The sequence below is a fragment of the Cervus canadensis genome, chromosome 7, assembly GCF_019320065.1.
Source record: "Cervus canadensis isolate Bull #8, Minnesota chromosome 7, ASM1932006v1, whole genome shotgun sequence".
NCBI lineage: Eukaryota > Metazoa > Chordata > Mammalia > Artiodactyla > Cervidae > Cervus > Cervus canadensis.
The window spans coordinates 80,331,673-80,350,023 of record NC_057392.1 but is presented as its reverse complement, the minus strand read 5'-3'; the positions used below and the strand labels follow the sequence as shown (position 1 = coordinate 80,350,023).

The 18,351-nt window shown below is 44.1% G+C and overlaps 1 protein-coding gene across 2 annotated transcripts in view; it reads left to right on the top strand.

Moving 5' to 3' along the window:
• The window catches only part of PPM1L (protein phosphatase, Mg2+/Mn2+ dependent 1L), a 319,305-nt gene extending 301,231 nt beyond the window's left edge, over positions 1 to 18,074 (top strand). For both annotated transcript variants that reach the window (XM_043473838.1, XM_043473839.1), the window contains exons 3-4: positions 8,781 to 8,942; positions 12,515 to 18,074. In XM_043473838.1, coding sequence (XP_043329773.1) covers positions 8,781 to 8,942; positions 12,515 to 12,861 — 509 coding nt within the window. In that variant the 3' untranslated portion in view covers positions 12,862 to 18,074. The remainder of the gene's footprint in view (positions 1 to 8,780; positions 8,943 to 12,514) is intronic.
• Positions 18,075 to 18,351: the final 277 nt, after the last annotated feature.

The window sequence follows — 18,351 nt, the reverse complement described above, 5'->3', positions numbered from 1 at the left end:
CTTAAAGTACTCCCGGTCATACTCCAGTGTGGCCTCAGGTGTGTTGCTGTCCGTATTTCACTCTTCCAGTTTGGGCTTTTGGACTACTGCTAGCCTTCACGTGAAGTTGAAAACCTCTTATGTTCAGCTGTTCTGCTGAAATTCCTCACTGAGCGACCCTCTCCTCTGGTCTCTTCCCTCCCGGGACAGGGGGTGTGGGGCGGCAGGGCCAGGATATAGCCCAGAAGCAGGGTTGCCCACATCACCAGGCATGTTTGCCCACGGGTTCTAGGAGGCACTGTTCACACTGTAGTCGTTGTCAACTTGAACATGTATTACGGCCCTTTTATGAGGATGGTAATAAACCTTAATAAATCTCTTAAGGAAGGGATGACTTAAGACATCTGGTTTGCACAGATACAAGAACCATGGGCTAGCCACAGCCTGCTTCAAGGTTGAAAGCAACACTCAGGCAACAGACTAGTTAAATTCTGTCCCTCACTTAGCCGCATAATCTTGGGCTGATCTTTTAATCTCAGTTTTATCATCTGTAAAATGGGGACAATAGTACCCTATAGGCTGTTAGAATTAAAGATATTACCTCTGCACATGGCAAATGGGGGCGCTTCCCTGGTGGCTCAGATGGTAAAGAATCTCCCTGCAATGTGGGAGACCCAGGGTCGATCCCTGGGTCAAGGTCGATCCCCTGGAGAGGGGAATGGCTATCCACTCCAGTATTCTTCCCTGGAGAATTCCATGGACAGAGGAGCCTAGTGAGCTACAGTCCACGGGGTCGCAAAGAATCAGACACGACTGAGCACTAACACTTCCACTTGCTTTCGTGGTGCATGGACAGTATATAGCAGCTCTCACAATTTGACCCACACGTGTCTCTCTGCACATAGATCTCTAATTGCTTTCCATTCAAGGCTCTCGTAGCATAAAATAGCTTTCAAACTCTCACAAGACTCATTACAGTAGACTTATTGACTTATAGTTTGAAAAGTTAATTACTATTAACTTAGTAGCCCCACCCATGCACATTAATTTAGAAATTCTTAAAGAGGGCCTGAGGATTTAGAGCATGGGGTGCAAAGACTCAGGCAATAATGAGAGAAAAGGAATAAAGAAGGAAAGATTAGAGCTTACTCTTTAGTTTTTCAGACAATGGATTGTCCCGACAGATGTGTCTCTGCCATGGCATTAACAATTACAAGACCGGTGAGCAGGCTCTGAGCAAGTCAAACTTTGGCGGATTTAGAGATTGTGCAGACGGGGGGTGGGGCCCAGGAGCCTTATCTGCAAGCTGCCTGGCCCTTTATCTGTGTTTCAGGGCTCATCACAATGTTGGCTGTGGGAGGTAGGGGCTAGAAGCCCCTGCCGACAGTGATCTTATCATTCCCTGTAATGCTTTCATTAATGGCTGGCTTTGCCTGCTCTTTTTCCAATATGTTGCACACCAATATAATTTCTGTCAGTTACCAGGCCTTGATGTCATCTAGGCTCTGGAATTGTGTTATTGAACTCACATTCATTGTCAAACCTTTTCAAGATAAACCCATCTTCCCTTATCATATGAATGTGTTGATTCTCCTTTGCTGTGTATAAAGAATGGCTTTTAGGCAGCTATAACACCTTCACCGAAATATTCATTCATTCTCTCTCCCCTTCTCCCTCTCTCTGCTCCTGTGAATGTGTCCATTTCCTTCCCTTCTTCTCCACTTATCTCCCAATTTCTTTCTCTCTTTTCTGAAGGAAAAAAAAAAGGAAATTTAAAAAATTCTCTTACAAAAGACTTTCTGTCACAGAGGGAAATCACTGTTAGCTTGAGCGAGTGGCGTTCACTGTGTGGGGCCTCGCTGTTTGGGAAAACATCCACTGCTTTGAAGCATGCAAGCGCCGACTAATCGCATCCAGCTCATCACATCCAGCTTTCTCCACTCAGCCCAGCCTCACACTCCCTCACCAGAAAAAGTGAAACTGCAGTGTCAGGCACACAAGAAGATGTTGCAGTAAGCTGAACTTGCACAAAATAGGGATTCTCATTACTCCAGTTTTTTTAAATCATAGCTGTCTGCATACAGGAAGAGGGGGAGGGGAGTGCAAGAGGTTGATGGTATTATGTTTTGATGGGGACTCAGGGCTGAGTGGGGCTTCCCTGGTAGCTCAGACATTAAAGAACCTGCCTGCAGTGTGGGAGACCTGGGTTTGACCCCTGGGTTGGGAAGATCCCCTTGAGAAGGGAATGGCTGCCCACTCTAGTGTTCTTGCCTAGAGAATCCCATGGACAGAACAGCCTGGTGGGCTACAGTCCGTGGGGTCGCAGTTGGACACGACTGAAAGACGAACACTTTGACCTTCACTTTCAGGGCTGGGTGTTTTGCTCTGAGTAGAAATTGTAGATGCTCAGAGGTGAGATGAGGCTGTGCGGGGGGGTGGGGGGGGGGTGGGGAGTGGGGGTGCAGGGAGCCTGAAGGCAGCTGAGGTTCACTGGTCTGTCACTGAGTCCTTGATGAATGATCACTGATGCTCAGATCTGAATCTGAACTTGACCGTCTGTCGACAATGGTGCTGTCATCATTTGTTACTGCTATTCCTCTGTGTCTTTTTTCTACCTGTACCATCCTACTACCACGACCGTCAGTTCTGCTTTTTCTGTTTTATGGCTTGGATACTTTGCTTCATGCAGTGGATATAGTTTCTGAAATGTTGTGAATCATTTATAGGACATGCCTTCTGAAACACTGTGACTAATTTGTGGTTTTAAGTAACGTTAAATTCACCTTAATGCAGAAAAGTATAAAGAAGAAAACAAAGTGGTCTAACATCCCATCGACTGCATAACTCTGCTAATATTTTTCAAAAAATAAGAGTATATATATTTACATAGGACAAAGGTGTGAATTGTATAAATACTACAATTAGTATAAGTTATATATCGATAAGCACCCCCACTTTCCTTACGACCACTTCAGTCCTTAGCATCCCTCCCAACATTAGGGTCTGTGCAGGGTAGAAAGCACTGTGTTAAGAATACTGCAGTCAATAAGGTGTCACCCTGGGTCAAAAAGAAGTTGCCAGCCTAATGGGTCAAAGAATCATTTGACCTACAGTTACCTATTGTTTGGCGTGCATTGTTTTTTTTTTTAATTGTTGATATCTGTATTATTTTTATTTTTTTTAACTTTTTGTTTTGTTTTGGAGGATAGCCGGTTAACAATGTTGTGATAGTTTCCAGTGGACAGCAGAGGGACTCAGCCATACATATACATATATCCTTTCTCCCCCGAACTCCCCTCCCATCCAGACTGAGCAGAGTTCCCTGTGCCATACAGTAGGACCTTGTTGGTTATCCATTTTAAATATAGCCAGGTGTGGCCTGCGTTGTAGTTAAAGTGGTCAACATCATAAGTCAGAGTTCACATAAAAACAGCTTCTCTTGAAAAATCTGAATAACTATTCACATTGAATAACTATTACGTTCCCCGCTGGCAGCCGTTTTCCTTGCAGAGGTAATGCTGCCCCATTAGCGTGCATTCTCTAGCTTGCCACCAGCCCCACCACTGCTTGCTATGGACCCAGCACTGAAACCTGATGTCACTTGTCTCTTATCTTCATGCTTGCCCATTCTTAGAGTAGAAAAACATCTTCAGAACCCAGGATCCTGTCAAAAGTACAGGGGTGAAGCTACTCCAAGAGGGTCATAAGCTTTTTCTTACACCTGAAGGCAGAGGAGTTTGCAGTTCCTATTCAAAACCAGCAAAATATTCAAGCTGGAAAGGATGTAAAGCTAATCCAAGTCGATTGCTTTTTCCCTGCAGAAGTTCAGATACTTTCTGACTGATCATTATTGAGAATTTGAAATGTATCAGCTTTAAGTTAATCCAGACTTACAGTTATATGAAAGGAAATTCATGTCACACTAATCAGAATTTCTTCTGGTTTACAAACATTTCTGTAACATGCACTAGTTTATACTACAAGAGGGGGCAAGTTGATGGGGACTATTCAAAACACAGAAATGCAGAAACTGGTTACAGAAGTCATTCCTTCTTGGAGGTGGAAGAGAACAGTTTAGAGCAAGGAGGAGTGCTAATTTATCAAAGGTTTGGCCCAGGGAATCAGACAGTCCGTGTGAGTGACCTGGGCAGATTGCTGTACTGTCTGAGATCTAGTTTCCCCATCTGTAAGTTGGAGATAATTATGCCTTCTTATAGGTAGTGCAGATTAAGTTACATAACATAAATAAAATGTTTAGCATTATAGTAAAATGCATAAGGAGTAGGTCTGTCATTGTTATTATTACTACTAATAATTCTGGATTCCCTGGTTTTTTTAGTCAATTTGGTCTTTTAGTACATATGCACTGAGTCATGTAATCATGAATATGACACTTGAATTCTCTGAGTCGCATTTTTCTCATCTGCTAAAATTGAAGAATAATAGCTACCTCTTCTCCACCATAAGGTGTCAGGAAATCAACTGCAAGTGTGTTTGTGGGTTCATGGGCTTCCCTAGTAGCTTAGATGGTAAAGAATTTGCCTACAGTGTGGGAGACCCAGGTTCGATCCCTGGGTTGGAAAGATCCCCTGAAGGAGGGAACAGCTACCCCCTCCAGTATTCTTTGCCAGATGGGCTACAGTCCATGGGGTCGCAGAGAGTCAGACACAACCGAGTGCCTAACACTAATGGCATTGGTAGTACTGAACAAACTATTACTACTTTGTTATTCATTTCACCAGGAACATTTTAAATTAGGGTTTTAAAAGATGGCTGAGATGTCCCAAACTACTTATCCCTCATTAAGATTTACATTTTTCTCCAGCTCATCAGGTAAATTCACTGAATAATGTTAGCCAATAAAAATATTTAGATAAGTCCAGAACAGATTTTCTTGTGTACTTTTACTTTGCAGCCTAGAAATTAAATGAAGAGAGAACATGCTGGTTTAGAGGAATAGGCTAATGAATAATTGGCCTTTGTGTGTTCTTCCCTAAGGAAAATAAGAATTAATAGAACAACACAAAAACGTGCCTGCTTTGCTGAAGGACACATTGAGGTCAGAAGTAGACACAGGTTGCTCATGTAATGGTCACCGTGATGCATTTATTGCGTCCCAATGTGCTATGGCTTTGGAAGCTGTTGAGGATGGGCACCCTACCCCCGTTTCATTTGCATTGGCCCAGGAGCCTGGACTGGAGGAAAGAGCTAGGGCCAGGCCTAGGCTGAACTTCCGCCTACTTGCTAACAGTGTGCCTGTGAGCATGCTTATACATGTACAGGGGGGTCCTTATGTTTTGATCAGTGTTTAAAATGCATTTTGCTGCAGTTGGGTATCTCCCTGCTGTGGCAATATCTAGAAGATGTTGTACAGTGTGCTATTGAACTGGTTTGATATACTCAGAGCAAGACGGTGGGTGCTTAGCGTAATATTCGATCAGGACCAGAGAGAGTGTGTGATTCTTTATCACTTCTCTGTTAATTTGTTTATTCAGCAAATACTGAGGTCTGCAGTATTCTAGACTTCACCATTATAGGAGGAAGAACAAGCAGGTGATAGTCTTACTCTTGTGAAGTTTATGTTGTACAGGGGAAGACTGGTGTTAAATAAATTGCTTAAAGAAATAAACAAGATATTTACATAATTATGTGTTATGAGGGCAATAAAGGACATCAAGAGGAAATTAGATTCCCCCGTCAAGGAAGGCCTCTGAAGATATCATGCTTGAACTGAATCATCACCATGTGCACAAAATCAAGGACCAGGCACTATGCTAGGCAGAGAGAACACAGAGGCCCAATGACAAAAGGCTTGGCATGTTTCCTCTTGGGCATAATGTTTTTCTGGTGTTTTTCTCAACCACAAGGTAGTTACATTCTGCTATAATGTAAGATTAGATTATAAATTATCTCTTATAATCCTGAGCTAAGACTGCAAAGTCCAAACAATAAGTTGTTTACAGTGAAGCATCGTGTTTTGTTTTCGATCACGCGTGGGCCTCCCCCCAGGACACAGGCAGGTTTCTGCGGAGGGAGAATGGTACCATTTCAGTGATCCTCAACGCTGCCTGCAACTCTCATTCTGCCATCTGGGGCACACCCCTTTTGTCCGATCTAAGAGTCTATTGTTGTCACAGGCAGTTTCCACTTTCTCAAAGCAGTACATTCCTGAAATCCACATCAGGAGGTAGATTTTATTGACCCATAGAAACAATGGGATTGTGTTCTGGACAGAGAAGTTAGCAAGCCGTGAATCTTCATGTGTGAGTGAAGCAAAGCAGTCAGACGAAATCTCTCACCCAGAAACGCCCTTACTGAACTAGGAGCCCTTGAACCAGTTAGGATGCCACGAGAAGAAATGACAACAAAACCCACCATAAAAAGCCTTAAAAAGGAAGGACGTTTGCTGTCTCCCAGAACAAGAACAGGGTGAGTCTAGGCTGGTTCAGAAGTCCTGTGATGTCTCAGGGACTCAGGTTCCTCACCCCTTGGCTGCTCCTCCTGGGCACAGAGCCTTGACTCTGAGCTGTAGCCCCTCGTGGTACAACATGGCTGCCACAGCTCCGGGAAACACAGGAGCCACATGAGGCCAAAGAAACGGGTTGTGTTCTGCATGGCGTCTCCTTCGGTGAGAGAGAAAGCCTTTCCCAGAAGCCCAGGCAGACGTTTCCTTACGTGCTTGTCCATGGAGCACCCAGTGCCCCTCCCCACTGTGTTCTAGACACCAGGACATTATCCTGAATTCTCCCCTCTCCTGTATTTCCTTATTCTCTATCACCTGTCCGTTCTGATCTTCAGTAATCTGTCACTGATCCTCCATCCTTTTGTTTACTACAGTATTTCAGATTCTCATGAACTCTCCCAGTTCTCCCTGCTTCCAGTTTACCTTCCACAAAGCCACTGATGTGATCTTATAAAACACAGATCTCATCATATCACTATCCTACTTAAAATCCTTCAGGGGTTTTTTAACCCATATACAATTAAATCTCAATTTTTTTTTTCTGACCATAGGTATGACCTCTCTCTTTAAAAAAAAAAAAGAAGAAAGAAAGATACATGGCAGCTCAATTAAGATAACAATGGATATAGAGCTGCTGTGCCTGAAATGGGAGTGTGGAAGGAGCTCATAGCTCATCCAAGTAGATCCTTTTGCTTCCCTCATATGGGGACCTCAAAGCCCTTTCTGGGCTATGATTTCTCAAAGTGCACCAAGCTAGAGGAGAAGGGGGTCTTTGAGTTAAATAATGCCCCCAAACCATGTAATACCCCAATAGCATAGTGTCTCCATTTCACCTTTCAAACTTCTGAGAGTCTGCCTTCTAGGAGAATTTGTGCTGTCATTGTGATCAACAGGTTAACACAAGCAGATGCTTGAACACAAAGTGAGGCCAGTTTAACACCAGAATGCAGCTAATATCAAAAACTAAGAATAACAATTTCTAATCATATGGATTGTTCTTATGGTTACATTTTCATTCTTACAGTTTTTTTAAGATGAAAGATTTGTGATTTGCTTTGATAATCCTGAGATTAGTCTTTTTTCCGTTCACAAGGCCTTTCATATCAGACATCCTGAGACAACCAACATTTCATGCATTTCCATTTCTAATCAAGGCACTTTTGAGCTACACAGGCTTTAGAATGGAATTTCGAATAGAACTATGTGATAGCTGAATATACTGATTATTCTCCTCCCTCTTGATATCAACCTGTATTTATTCTTTATGTCTATTTAAGAATTCAGCCTTTGCTGTTGTTCTATGAAGAGAAAGAGCTGTTTAGATGCAACTTACATTCTGTTATGGAATATGACCTTCTTAATGAGGAGGTTAAATATTAATGAAGACTAATTGATGCATAATTTTAACAAGGAAGGTCATTATTAGTTTGAAGCAAGAGCTTAATGGATTGTGCATTTCAGCAGGTATTTGCATATTTAGTGACACTGTCAGAAGTCAGGGAGGAGAAACGTGAGGGGTGAACAGAGGGTAATGGGCAGGTAAGAAGGACGACCTCCAACTAGACCAGACTCTGTAGTTCTATTGCTTTTATCCATTCTTGTTCCAGGAAGAGTTTGAGGAAAGGGAAAGTGTCCTTTTGTGTCTTTGTGGACCCAGGCAAACAGCTCTTCACTCTTACTTCCCTTCTGACTCTGACCACCTCCAGTCCCCACCTCCTATTGGCCTAGGTGTCATTTCCCTCATCACAGTAGGTTTTCCTGCCTCTCCCCTGATCGTCTGCCACATCACACCCTGGAGCCAACCTATTTCTGGCCACTGGTCTTTGCTCTCAGACTCTGTGTGCATAGCCTGTGCCCCTGGCTCCATAGGATCTGGTTGTTACCATCTGTCATCTGCTGGTCTGTCCAGGTGCTCCCAGTGAGAGCCCACCCCCCAGTCTTCCCACTTTCAACTGGGATTTCACAGAACCTAAGCACCACCAAGAAGCAGAAAATAAGTATCCATTGTCTGAAGCTTCAAGCCGATTCTGATTCTCTCCTAATCCTTTTAAGTGTGATATGCACTTAAATCAAGAGAACCAGAGACAACAATGATTTGGGGAAAATGATAATCTTATCCTAGCCGATTTCAGTGACACTCCAACATGGTTAAGAAAATTGACTGTCAGATCTGATCAGTGTTGTTGACGTGAACAGCCCTCCTTCCCGGAGTGGCGGGAGTCAGATGCTGACCCAGCAGGAGCAGTTTTAATGCCTGAAGACGCCAGTAACCTCGAGAAGCAGCTTAAGCTCAAAGCACCGCTGACTGCCCATGTGGCCTGTCTCTTCTGTTTTGCAGGTACGACGTGTTTGATTGCTCTGCTATCAGATAAAGACCTCACTGTGGCCAACGTGGGTGACTCGCGCGGGGTCCTATGTGACAAGGATGGAAATGCCATTCCTTTGTCTCATGATCACAAACCCTACCAGCTGAAGGAGAGGAAGAGGATAAAGAGAGCCGGTGAGCTTATCAGTGCCTCCAAGGACTGTGTGCTGTCTTGTTCAAGTGGCCAAGGCGGTTTCCGGGAGATTCCCCGGGAGAGACACTCCTTTACCCAGTGAGGAGCAGATCCATACAAAGGCTGCAACTGAGGCAGCTGGGACTGGACTTTGTAACATTTCCCATCAAATGCATGGCCACTGAATTTGCCCTTCTTCATGGCCAACGTGTCCACAACAGCCAAAAAAAGCCCTTTGTTGAAAGGCTAATGGGATCTTTGGGCCATTGCTTACCATACTCTGCTTCCTTCCAGCCATGCCAAACTACTAACCACCAAATGAACCATGGAGCTGACACGTCTGTGCCTTTGCAAGTGTTGCCCACACTGTCCAGTGGGTAATAATGACCTTGCCCTTTAAGACTTGGTTTCAGGATGTCCTTTTGGCAGCCTTCCCTGTCACACTGAGCCAAAGGCTTCCCCAGTCTGGCTTAGGTACCCCTTCAGTCTTTCCCTGGCATCCTATGTGGACCTCTTGGGTCACTTTTCGCAGGATGTGGACATATCTGGCCCTTTCATCTGTCTTGCCTTCCTGACCATGAGTTCTTTAAGGCAGGAACTTTGGTCTGTTCATCTGTATACTCCCAACTCCAAGCTGAATGCCTGATCTAAGTATATATGTCAGTTGCAGGAGGGAGAGAATCCCTTTTTTATTTTTTCAACGTCTAGGGGCTGGAGGTACAAATGGACATCCTGGAATTGAGAAGGGGTAGGGGATGGAGTAGACAGATATCATTAAAAAGTTAAAACTGGCAAATTATTTAGTCTATTACAAGGTGATAACTGCTATGGAGAGACACAGAACGTTAGGGAAAGGGGAGTGTTGGGGTGGTCAGTGTGGGTCTCACTAAGGTGACATTGGCAAAGACTTGAAAGATTATCAGTTGGTGATTACATTTTCATAGTTAATTTGGAGGGATACTTTTCTACCTGTAGGCTTTCCTGGTGGCTCAGACCATAAAAAGTCTACCTGCAATGCAGGAGACCTGGGTTCAATCCCAGGGTCAGGAAGATCTCCTGGAGAAGGGAATGGCAACCCACTCTAGTAGTCTTGCCTGGAGAATCCCATGGACAGAGGAGCCTGGTGGGCTCCAATCCATAGGGTCTCAAAGAGTTGGACACTACTGAGCAACTAACACTTTCGTTTTTTCTACCTGTCCAGAGGAGGACCCCTTCTCTCCCCAAACTGACCACCACAGCTTGTAGCCTGTGTCTTGCATGCCAAGCGGCAGGCCCTCTTGCCCAAGGGAGTTCAGGTCCCCCAGGTCGCTGCCCAAGAAGTGCCCCTGCCCTCTAGGGGAATCTGCAGATTGACCATCAATGTCTGCACACCAGCTTCTGCCCAGAACCTAATCAACATTTGAGTTCTCACAGTGGGAAGCTATACTGTTGAATCCAAAATCATTGAATTTTATTACAACCTCCTGCTTCAGTGACTACTTGAGATGCAGAATAATTTTTAATGAAAGCACTGGACAGGTTTTCTGTCAGTGGGATGGCACGGTGTTTTAAGAACACCTGTCAAGCTTTGATGATCTCCCTTGCTTATGAAGGCAGCATCTCCTCAGGCATCCACTGTGACCCTGGACTTGGGATACAGTCAGCTTACTCTTGAGGAAGCACGGTGGGGATGTGTATACGGTACACCTGAGATGCCACCTTAGCGCTCTCTTCTGACACGTCAGCCCACTGTATCCTCTCTCTTCCTCCCTGTCCCCACCCGGAAGTGATTACAGGAGCAAATTCAGACCGCATCTCCAAGGAGGTTAATCTCACGTGCTGTGTCAAGGGTGTACTTTACAGCAGGGCTTAATGAGCAATGATTGGTTTTATTATATTTATGTGTGTCTTCTCCGGCCTCAGCCTTCCTTTCTGGACACCTGTCCCCCTCCTGTTTGGTGTCGCAATACCCTGCAACCTGTCTAGGTCAAAATACACATCAATCTTTCTGTCTCCCTGCCTTAAGCTGTTTGTACAACCGTAGTGATGTCAGCGGTCATTTACCGTGCATTCTACTCTGTGCTGGGAGCTACGCTGGGTGCTTTACATACACTTTCTCTTTCCCTACCTTATGAGGTTGATAATGTTATTCTCATTTTACAACCAAAGAAATGGAGCCTCAGAGAGGATTGTGTGCCCAAGGACACACAGCGAGTGAATGACAGTGACTGAAACCCCAGACAGTGACTCCAGAGCCTGTGCTCTTGCCCGGGAAACCACTCTTCCTGGAATGTTCTTAGACATCCCTGCTCATGGAAGTCCTACCTGTCGTTCCGTTCAGAGCTGAGCTTTAATGCTCACTCTCCCCTGATTATCACAACTAGAAATCTTCCCTCTCCCCTCTACCTGCCTATAGCATTTAATAGGTGCTAGGTTCTCCCTGAAAAATTACTGCTCTGTGCTTGTAGCTGTGAATGCAGGTGAATTTTCCCTCCTGCCAGACTCTCTGCTTCTTTAGGAAAAGGTCTAGATCTTGTCCAACTTTATAGCCTGCAAACTGCCCTGCATGGAGCATATACTTAATAAATATCTGACATAACTTGCAAATGAACAAAGTTCTAGTTCCCTTAAAGAAAAAATAATAATAGATAATACTGTGAAAGTGAAGTTGCTTAGTAGTGTCTGACTCTTTGCAACCCTACGGACTGTAGCCCACCAGGCTCCTCCAGCCATGGGATTTTTCAGGCAAGAATACTGGAGTAGGTAGCCATTTCATTCTCCAGGGGATCTTCCTGACTTAGGTAGGGATCGAACTCAGGTCTCCCGCATTGCAAGCAGACTCTTTACCATCTGAGCCACCAGGTAATACTGAGTGCATGTTATATTCAGACACTGTGCCAACTGATTAATATAGAATAACTCTATTTCTCACAACTTCTCGATGGAATAGATACTATTATTTTCCAAATTTTGCAACCAGGGAAACCAAGGATTAGAGAGTTTCTCATCTAAAGTCACTCAGAGCTAGAAGTAACAGAGCCAGGAATCAGATCCTAGTAGACTGACCCAAGAGCCTGAGCCTTTAACAACTGTGCTAAAGTACACCATTCTTTAATCCCTGTCCCAGCTGGGGAGATGTTTGTGATCAATACAGGCACAACCAAGGGCGGCCTCATGCTAATGATGGGTCCCAGTGGTCGTATCTGGTCCAGCGACCTGCCTTTCAGTGTTGTTTCGCTGATGTCCCCGAATCCCCTCCTTGGGGCTCCCTACTATCAGTCACTGAACTGCATAGGTGTCCTTTAGTTACTAATAAAACTGATGATCTCACCCATCCATCCCTCCTACCCTCAATATTCCTACTGATTTAGTCCTGAAGACCTTTAAGATGCCAGGGGTGAGGGCCTGAGGATCTACTAGTAGAGCATCAGACGTCAGGCCATGCAGGAGGAACACTCCTCCTTCCTGGCAGAGCCAGCAGGAGCACCTATGACAGGTCACGCACAGTAGGTCAGCCCTTTGCAGGTGTGCACGAATCACACCAGGATGTGAGAGAGCAGCTGCTTAAGCTAATGGGCTCATTCTCTCTTTCCAGGTGGTTTTATCAGTTTCAATGGCTCCTGGAGGGTCCAGGGGATCCTGGCCATGTCTCGATCGCTGGGGGATTATCCACTGAAAAACCTCAATGTGGTCATCCCAGACCCAGATATCCTGACCTTTGACCTGGACAAGCTCCAGCCCGAGTTCATGATCTTGGCATCAGATGGCCTCTGGGATGCTTTCAGCAACGAGGAAGCTGTTCGATTCATCAAGGACCGCTTGGATGAACCTCACTTTGGGGCCAAGAGCATCGTTTTACAGTCCTTTTACAGAGGCTGCCCTGACAACATAACAGTCATGGTGGTGAAGTTCAGGAATAGCAGCAAAACAGAAGAGCAGTGAACCCTTCGGGGTCTCAGCTGCCTTAGACTAAAGGACTTTCAACACACTGGTCTCTTTTAATGTAGTGAAACGTGTGGGAGTTACAATTAGGATCATCCATCCCAGACATGGGGTTCCCCGTCCCCAACTGTCTTAAGTCTATGTGCCGTATGAACAGAGGGTGCTCTTGGCCAATGTAGTTGAGAGGCTGGAAAATGGTTTCTTCGTGTTTTCCCAACTCTTTCATCCAACGTCCAAAATAGATATAGCTGTAGAGTCACATGTATGAAGTTAAAGGCGTATGTGCCATATATTCTGCTTTTACAGTTGCTTTCAAGATCCCTTACAGGGCCCTCCGATCGTCAGACTTCGTGTCCTCTCACTGGAGCGATGAGCAGGGCAGGACTCCCAGGAGATGCTGTGGGTAACCCGTGAGTCGGAGCCAATGTGGCCATGCCCCTTGCTGAGAGGAAGAGCTGTCCCGAGGGTGCTTTGTCCTCCTGAGCCCAGCCTTTCTGCTCTGCAGCAGCCCAGAAACAGATTTGGAAATGGTTTATTATTCCACAGCTGTTCTTGAAAGCTGAGGGAAGCGGGGAGGAGGAGAACCACCTGCCGCCCTTAAGTCACCTCCCCCGCCTTCATTAGTTAAATAGACTTTGTGTACCACCCAACCAGTCTGTGTGTGTTTATCCTAATCGTGCATGACCTTAACCTTTTGCTTACACTTTACCTAATGGAATAGGCAGCTGTTAAACTTTACCACCTGACACCGTGATTTTTTTTACAGTACAAAGTGGAAAAAAGCAAATCACAATACCGCAGTTCCTTCTACCTTTAAGGATAGATGGGGAAATCACAGCCAAATAAGTCACAGCATCCCCTGGGAAGTTTGCTGCTTTGCATTGGGAGAGAAAGCTACTGAGGTTGCCATCCTGACTTGAGCGCCAGCTGCCTGGTTTTGTGTATTTCTTTCTGTCCTAGTAGCTTTCGAGCGTCTCTCAAGCGGTGTTCTGAGAAGCAGCTGCATAGAATTGCATGTGTGCCCCCTGAAGCCAAGTACAGAGTCCCCAGCCTCCTGTTGGAATTTGGTAGTAAATTACTGGGATGTGCTTCTGCTAGATGGTGGAAAGGCAGCAGTCTTTAATGTTTGGTTGCAAACCATTGAGTTATTTTGGGGCCAGAACTGCTACTTTTCATTTCTTATCACCAATGTCACATTTCCAATCTCAGTATTTTATTATTATGGAAAATGCTGGGTTCAAACAGCCAAATAAGATATTCACGGCATCCCCACCCTGTGTCTGAAAAACCAGGGCATCCACCTGGTTTTGTCCTTCCAGAGTGGGCATTTGTCTTTATGGCTTCTCCGAGGCCCCATTCACTGACCACCTCCTCCCCTGCCTTCTTCAAATGTGGAAGGTTCTAGGAGAGAACTCAGGAGGATGCAAAGATCCCGTTGTGGCTGCCGAGGACTGTGATCTGTCTGGATCCCTCTGAGCTCTTAACCTTTCTTTGACTGAAAGAATAATGATTTCCCAAGCGATGTACTTACTTTTGTAAACTAACATTGGAATTTACGATATTAGAATTAGAACTTTGGTTTTGTTTTGTTTTGTTTTGTTTTTAGGTGTAGCATGTTTCAGTACAAAATACCTGCCACCATGTTAGATTGGAGTCTCTGCCTCTTGAGAGGCACAGTATTTGGATGTGTGTATTTGAGGTGGGGTGGGGAGGGAGTTGTGGGAAGCATGCTGGTTATGATCACTGACGGGATCGTCGGGCCAAGTGGCCTGAGTTTGTCTGGGGATTCGGGACATTCTGATTATGAAGTTACCGGAGCCCACCCTCTAACTGGAGTCCAGGAGTAAGCAGTGTCAGCATGTTACAGCACACAGTTCATTTTCCTTTTTCTATTTCTAACTTAACCCAGAATTCATAAATAACAATGGAAAGACCTTTTTAAGTTCTGTGATCATTGTTATTGCGTAAAATGAAAATGCTACTGTTTTGGTGAAGATGAAGAAGAAAAGCTACTAAATTAGTAAAACAGTGTTTCTCTGCCCTGCGAAATGTCTTAGTAGATGGTGCTGAGTGCAGGAGTGTGTGGCTTTCCCTCTGACTGAGGTTCACAAGGCATCTTCTAAACTTTTCTTTGTAGAATTAACCCATTTCTGACTTTAAGCAAGTAGTGTGTGTATTTTTTACTGCCTCTTTCTCTCCCATTTTGGCTTGTAGATTTTTGAAACAGGCAAAAATAGCCACAATTCGATGAATAGTTACGTCTCAAGTCGGGCTACTTTGTTCCCTTCCCCATTCTCCTGGAGTTCGCTCACTCTCTCTCTTTCTCTCTCAGCTGGCTCCAGCCTCCAGGGGTCTGCAGACCTCACCTGGGGCGCCCCGTGGCTCTTTAGCCAGCCGCCCCATTTTCTAGGGACAGGAAGGTTGAGTCTAGTTAGGGAAATTGACTTGAGAAGTTTGCATGTGAAGCTTCCTGAAATAGTACTGCCAAAGCTTTGGAACCGTCACCCCAGCTTCCTAGCCCAAGTTCGCATTGCCATTAGCCCCCATGGTGCCAAATTTTGGAACGGTTTTATAGTCTTTAAGAAATGAAGCTGGGAACCAATGATCATGTGCTTATGACCCCCCAGCAAGATGCCAAGCCCAGGTCTTCATTAATGCGCAGCTTTCCTGCTGCTCTAGGGGCAATCTGTACTCCTAAAATGGGTCGGAATTTGGTGTCGGGGGGGAGGGTGGCGGCAGGGGGAGAAGGCAGGGAAACTTATTTTTAACTCACTGTATTTGCAGGTTTCTAGTGGAAGGAATAAATAATACTTATATGGAAAACTCTGAAACTAGTTCCCAAGACCGGCATTTATTTCATGTGACCAGCTTGCCCAAGGCACTTGACCCTGAGGTCACCATTCTAATACAGCATGACTGTACATGTCACTGGTAATCAAGGCTCCATTCTATTCCTTGCCTTGGACTGAAGGCGTTGGCCTGTAGCATTTTGTCTATGTGGCAAGAGTATTACAGAGTGTTTTACAGAGTGAAGGAGCATATGAAAGTGAAAGTGTTAGTCACTCAGTTGGGTCCCACTGTTTGCGACCCCATGGACTGGAGCCTACCAGGCTCCTCCATCCATGGGATTCTCCAGGCAAGAGTACTGGAGTGGGTTACCATTCCCCTCTCCAGAGATTTTCCTGACCCAGAGATCAAACCTGGGTTTCCTGCATTGAAGGCGGATTCCTTACCGTCTGAACACCAGGGAGCCCATGCAATTTGGATATTTAAAATGGGCCTTATTGCATACAACCGTTGTGATTTCAACCCATGAACATTTTGTGCAGGCAGGATTATGTGAGTGATGGCATCGTCAACCCTATCTGAAGTGGTTCTAGGAAGTTGATTACATGATTGAACTGGATCACTGCGATGTTCATCCATACATGAGGAGTAATCACCTCTTTGCCAACTATACTTCGATTTTCCTGACTCTCCCCCACCCCCCCCCCCACCCCACCCAGAGTTGTTGCTAGAGCTAACTCTCTTGCAACTGGAAACACAGAAAGTTTAGAAAGGGCAACAGTTCATTGTGCATTTGGAAGTACAGTCATCCATACTCTGGATCAGGTTTTATTTTCCAGTGATCTCAGAAAATTGTTTCCTTCCTTTGACCCAGTATGAGACTGATTTTGATGTTCCCCTAAATTGCCTTAGCTCCTCACACCAGCATTCCTGACCTAGCTCTGAAGAAATGACCTGACCATTTGATACCACACTAGGGCCTTTTTAATTGCCCCTGGATCAACTCATTCACATCTAGACTTTGAAGCTAATTAGTTGAGCACTGTAGGAGTGTTCCCCCAGCATGTTCCACAGGATACAAGGTCCAAAGATACCCTTCCTCATATAGGGTTCCAGGGTCAAAAGAGTTTGGGGAAAGATACCGTCTTAGAAAGTTAGTACGTATCAGCACATTGAAGGTTCTAATTTAAATATCCTCTGAGGAAAATTAAAAAACAACCCCCCCACCACATACGTAGTTCTAGTGTTTTCCATATTCATTTTGACCGTGGAAACTTTTTTGAGTAACACCTAGTAAAAGAAGCTTGTGTTCCATAGGAACCACTCTGGGAAATTCTGCTGTATGGAAATATTACTGTTTTCTCATTCACTGTGGCTCTTAGCGGTTGCAGTGTAGTTTGCAATTTAGAAACACTCATCCTTTCATGGAAGAGGCTGATTTGTTAATGAAAGCAGTATTAAGAAATAGCATGATTTACTTTGACCTTCAGCAACCTCACATCGATGGTAGAAGCCCGGCGATCTTGCTTGAAACTCTAAACATGGGCTCCCTTCTTTTTGTGTGAATAATAAGCAAAAACCTTGCTACAGCTAGGGATTTTTTAAAATTCGTTCCAAGAGCTTTTAGTTGCATTTTTGAAGTTATCTTTGCTTTTCAGATAGTGATAAAATGTAAGTATTTATTTTGATTCTATGTGAGAGTAAGAAAATCTATTTAAAATAATGGAAAAGGGGGAATAGCAAATTTGGTATTAATTCATTTTTAAAATTCTAGCTAGACTTGTAAAAATTATGTATCCATTTTATAATGGAAATGTAAACTATTTACATTTATTTACTCTCTCTTCTTATTCATTCTAAAATCCCTATCCCATGTTGTCCCACCTTTCACATTTTATATATATAATTAAGTTTGGCAAGTTATTTCTTGCCTAAAATGTAAGGCTTGACTATAGCTCCATAATTGTCACACTCAGCCTGGATAATATGTTCGGAAAGCTCTGAGAGAGAATCCATACCACAGAGGAAATAAATCTAGTTGAAAACATGGTACAAAGTGAATTTACAGTAAAGTCATTATCTTAAAATTGCATCCAGTATTTAGGAATACACTCTTTCTGGTTGTTATCCAAAATAGAATAAAACTGAAAGTAAGACCTCTTAGACTCGGTGGCAGATTGCACAGAGCAAGTGATTGTGAGGTTTCCATTATATACCTGATTCTAAATTTGTTTTCTAGTATGTAAGTTTATTTGCTAATTCTTAATAATGTTGATGCTTTGTCCATTATTTTTTATTTTTACCACTGTTAAGCCACAAACTGTTTAACCAAGGGTTGATTATGATCATGTTCAAGTGTTTAGTAATGACCACCCCTTCATTTGTACAATCACTTCAATAAATCCAAGTTAAGGACTTTGAAGAGAGCATGTAGTAACTGTTCATTTTAACAGATCATCACAGGCATTTGCACAATTCACAACTCCACCAATGAAGATGTAAATTGATATAGTCTCTATGGAGAACAGTATGGAGGTTCCTTAAAAAACTAAAAACAGAATTATCATATGACCCAGCAATCCTACTAGGCATATACCCAGAGAAAACCATAATTCAGAGAGATACATGCACCCCAGTATTCACTATAGCACTGTATTCTATAACCAGGACATGCAAGTAGCCTAAATGCCCATCAACAGAGGA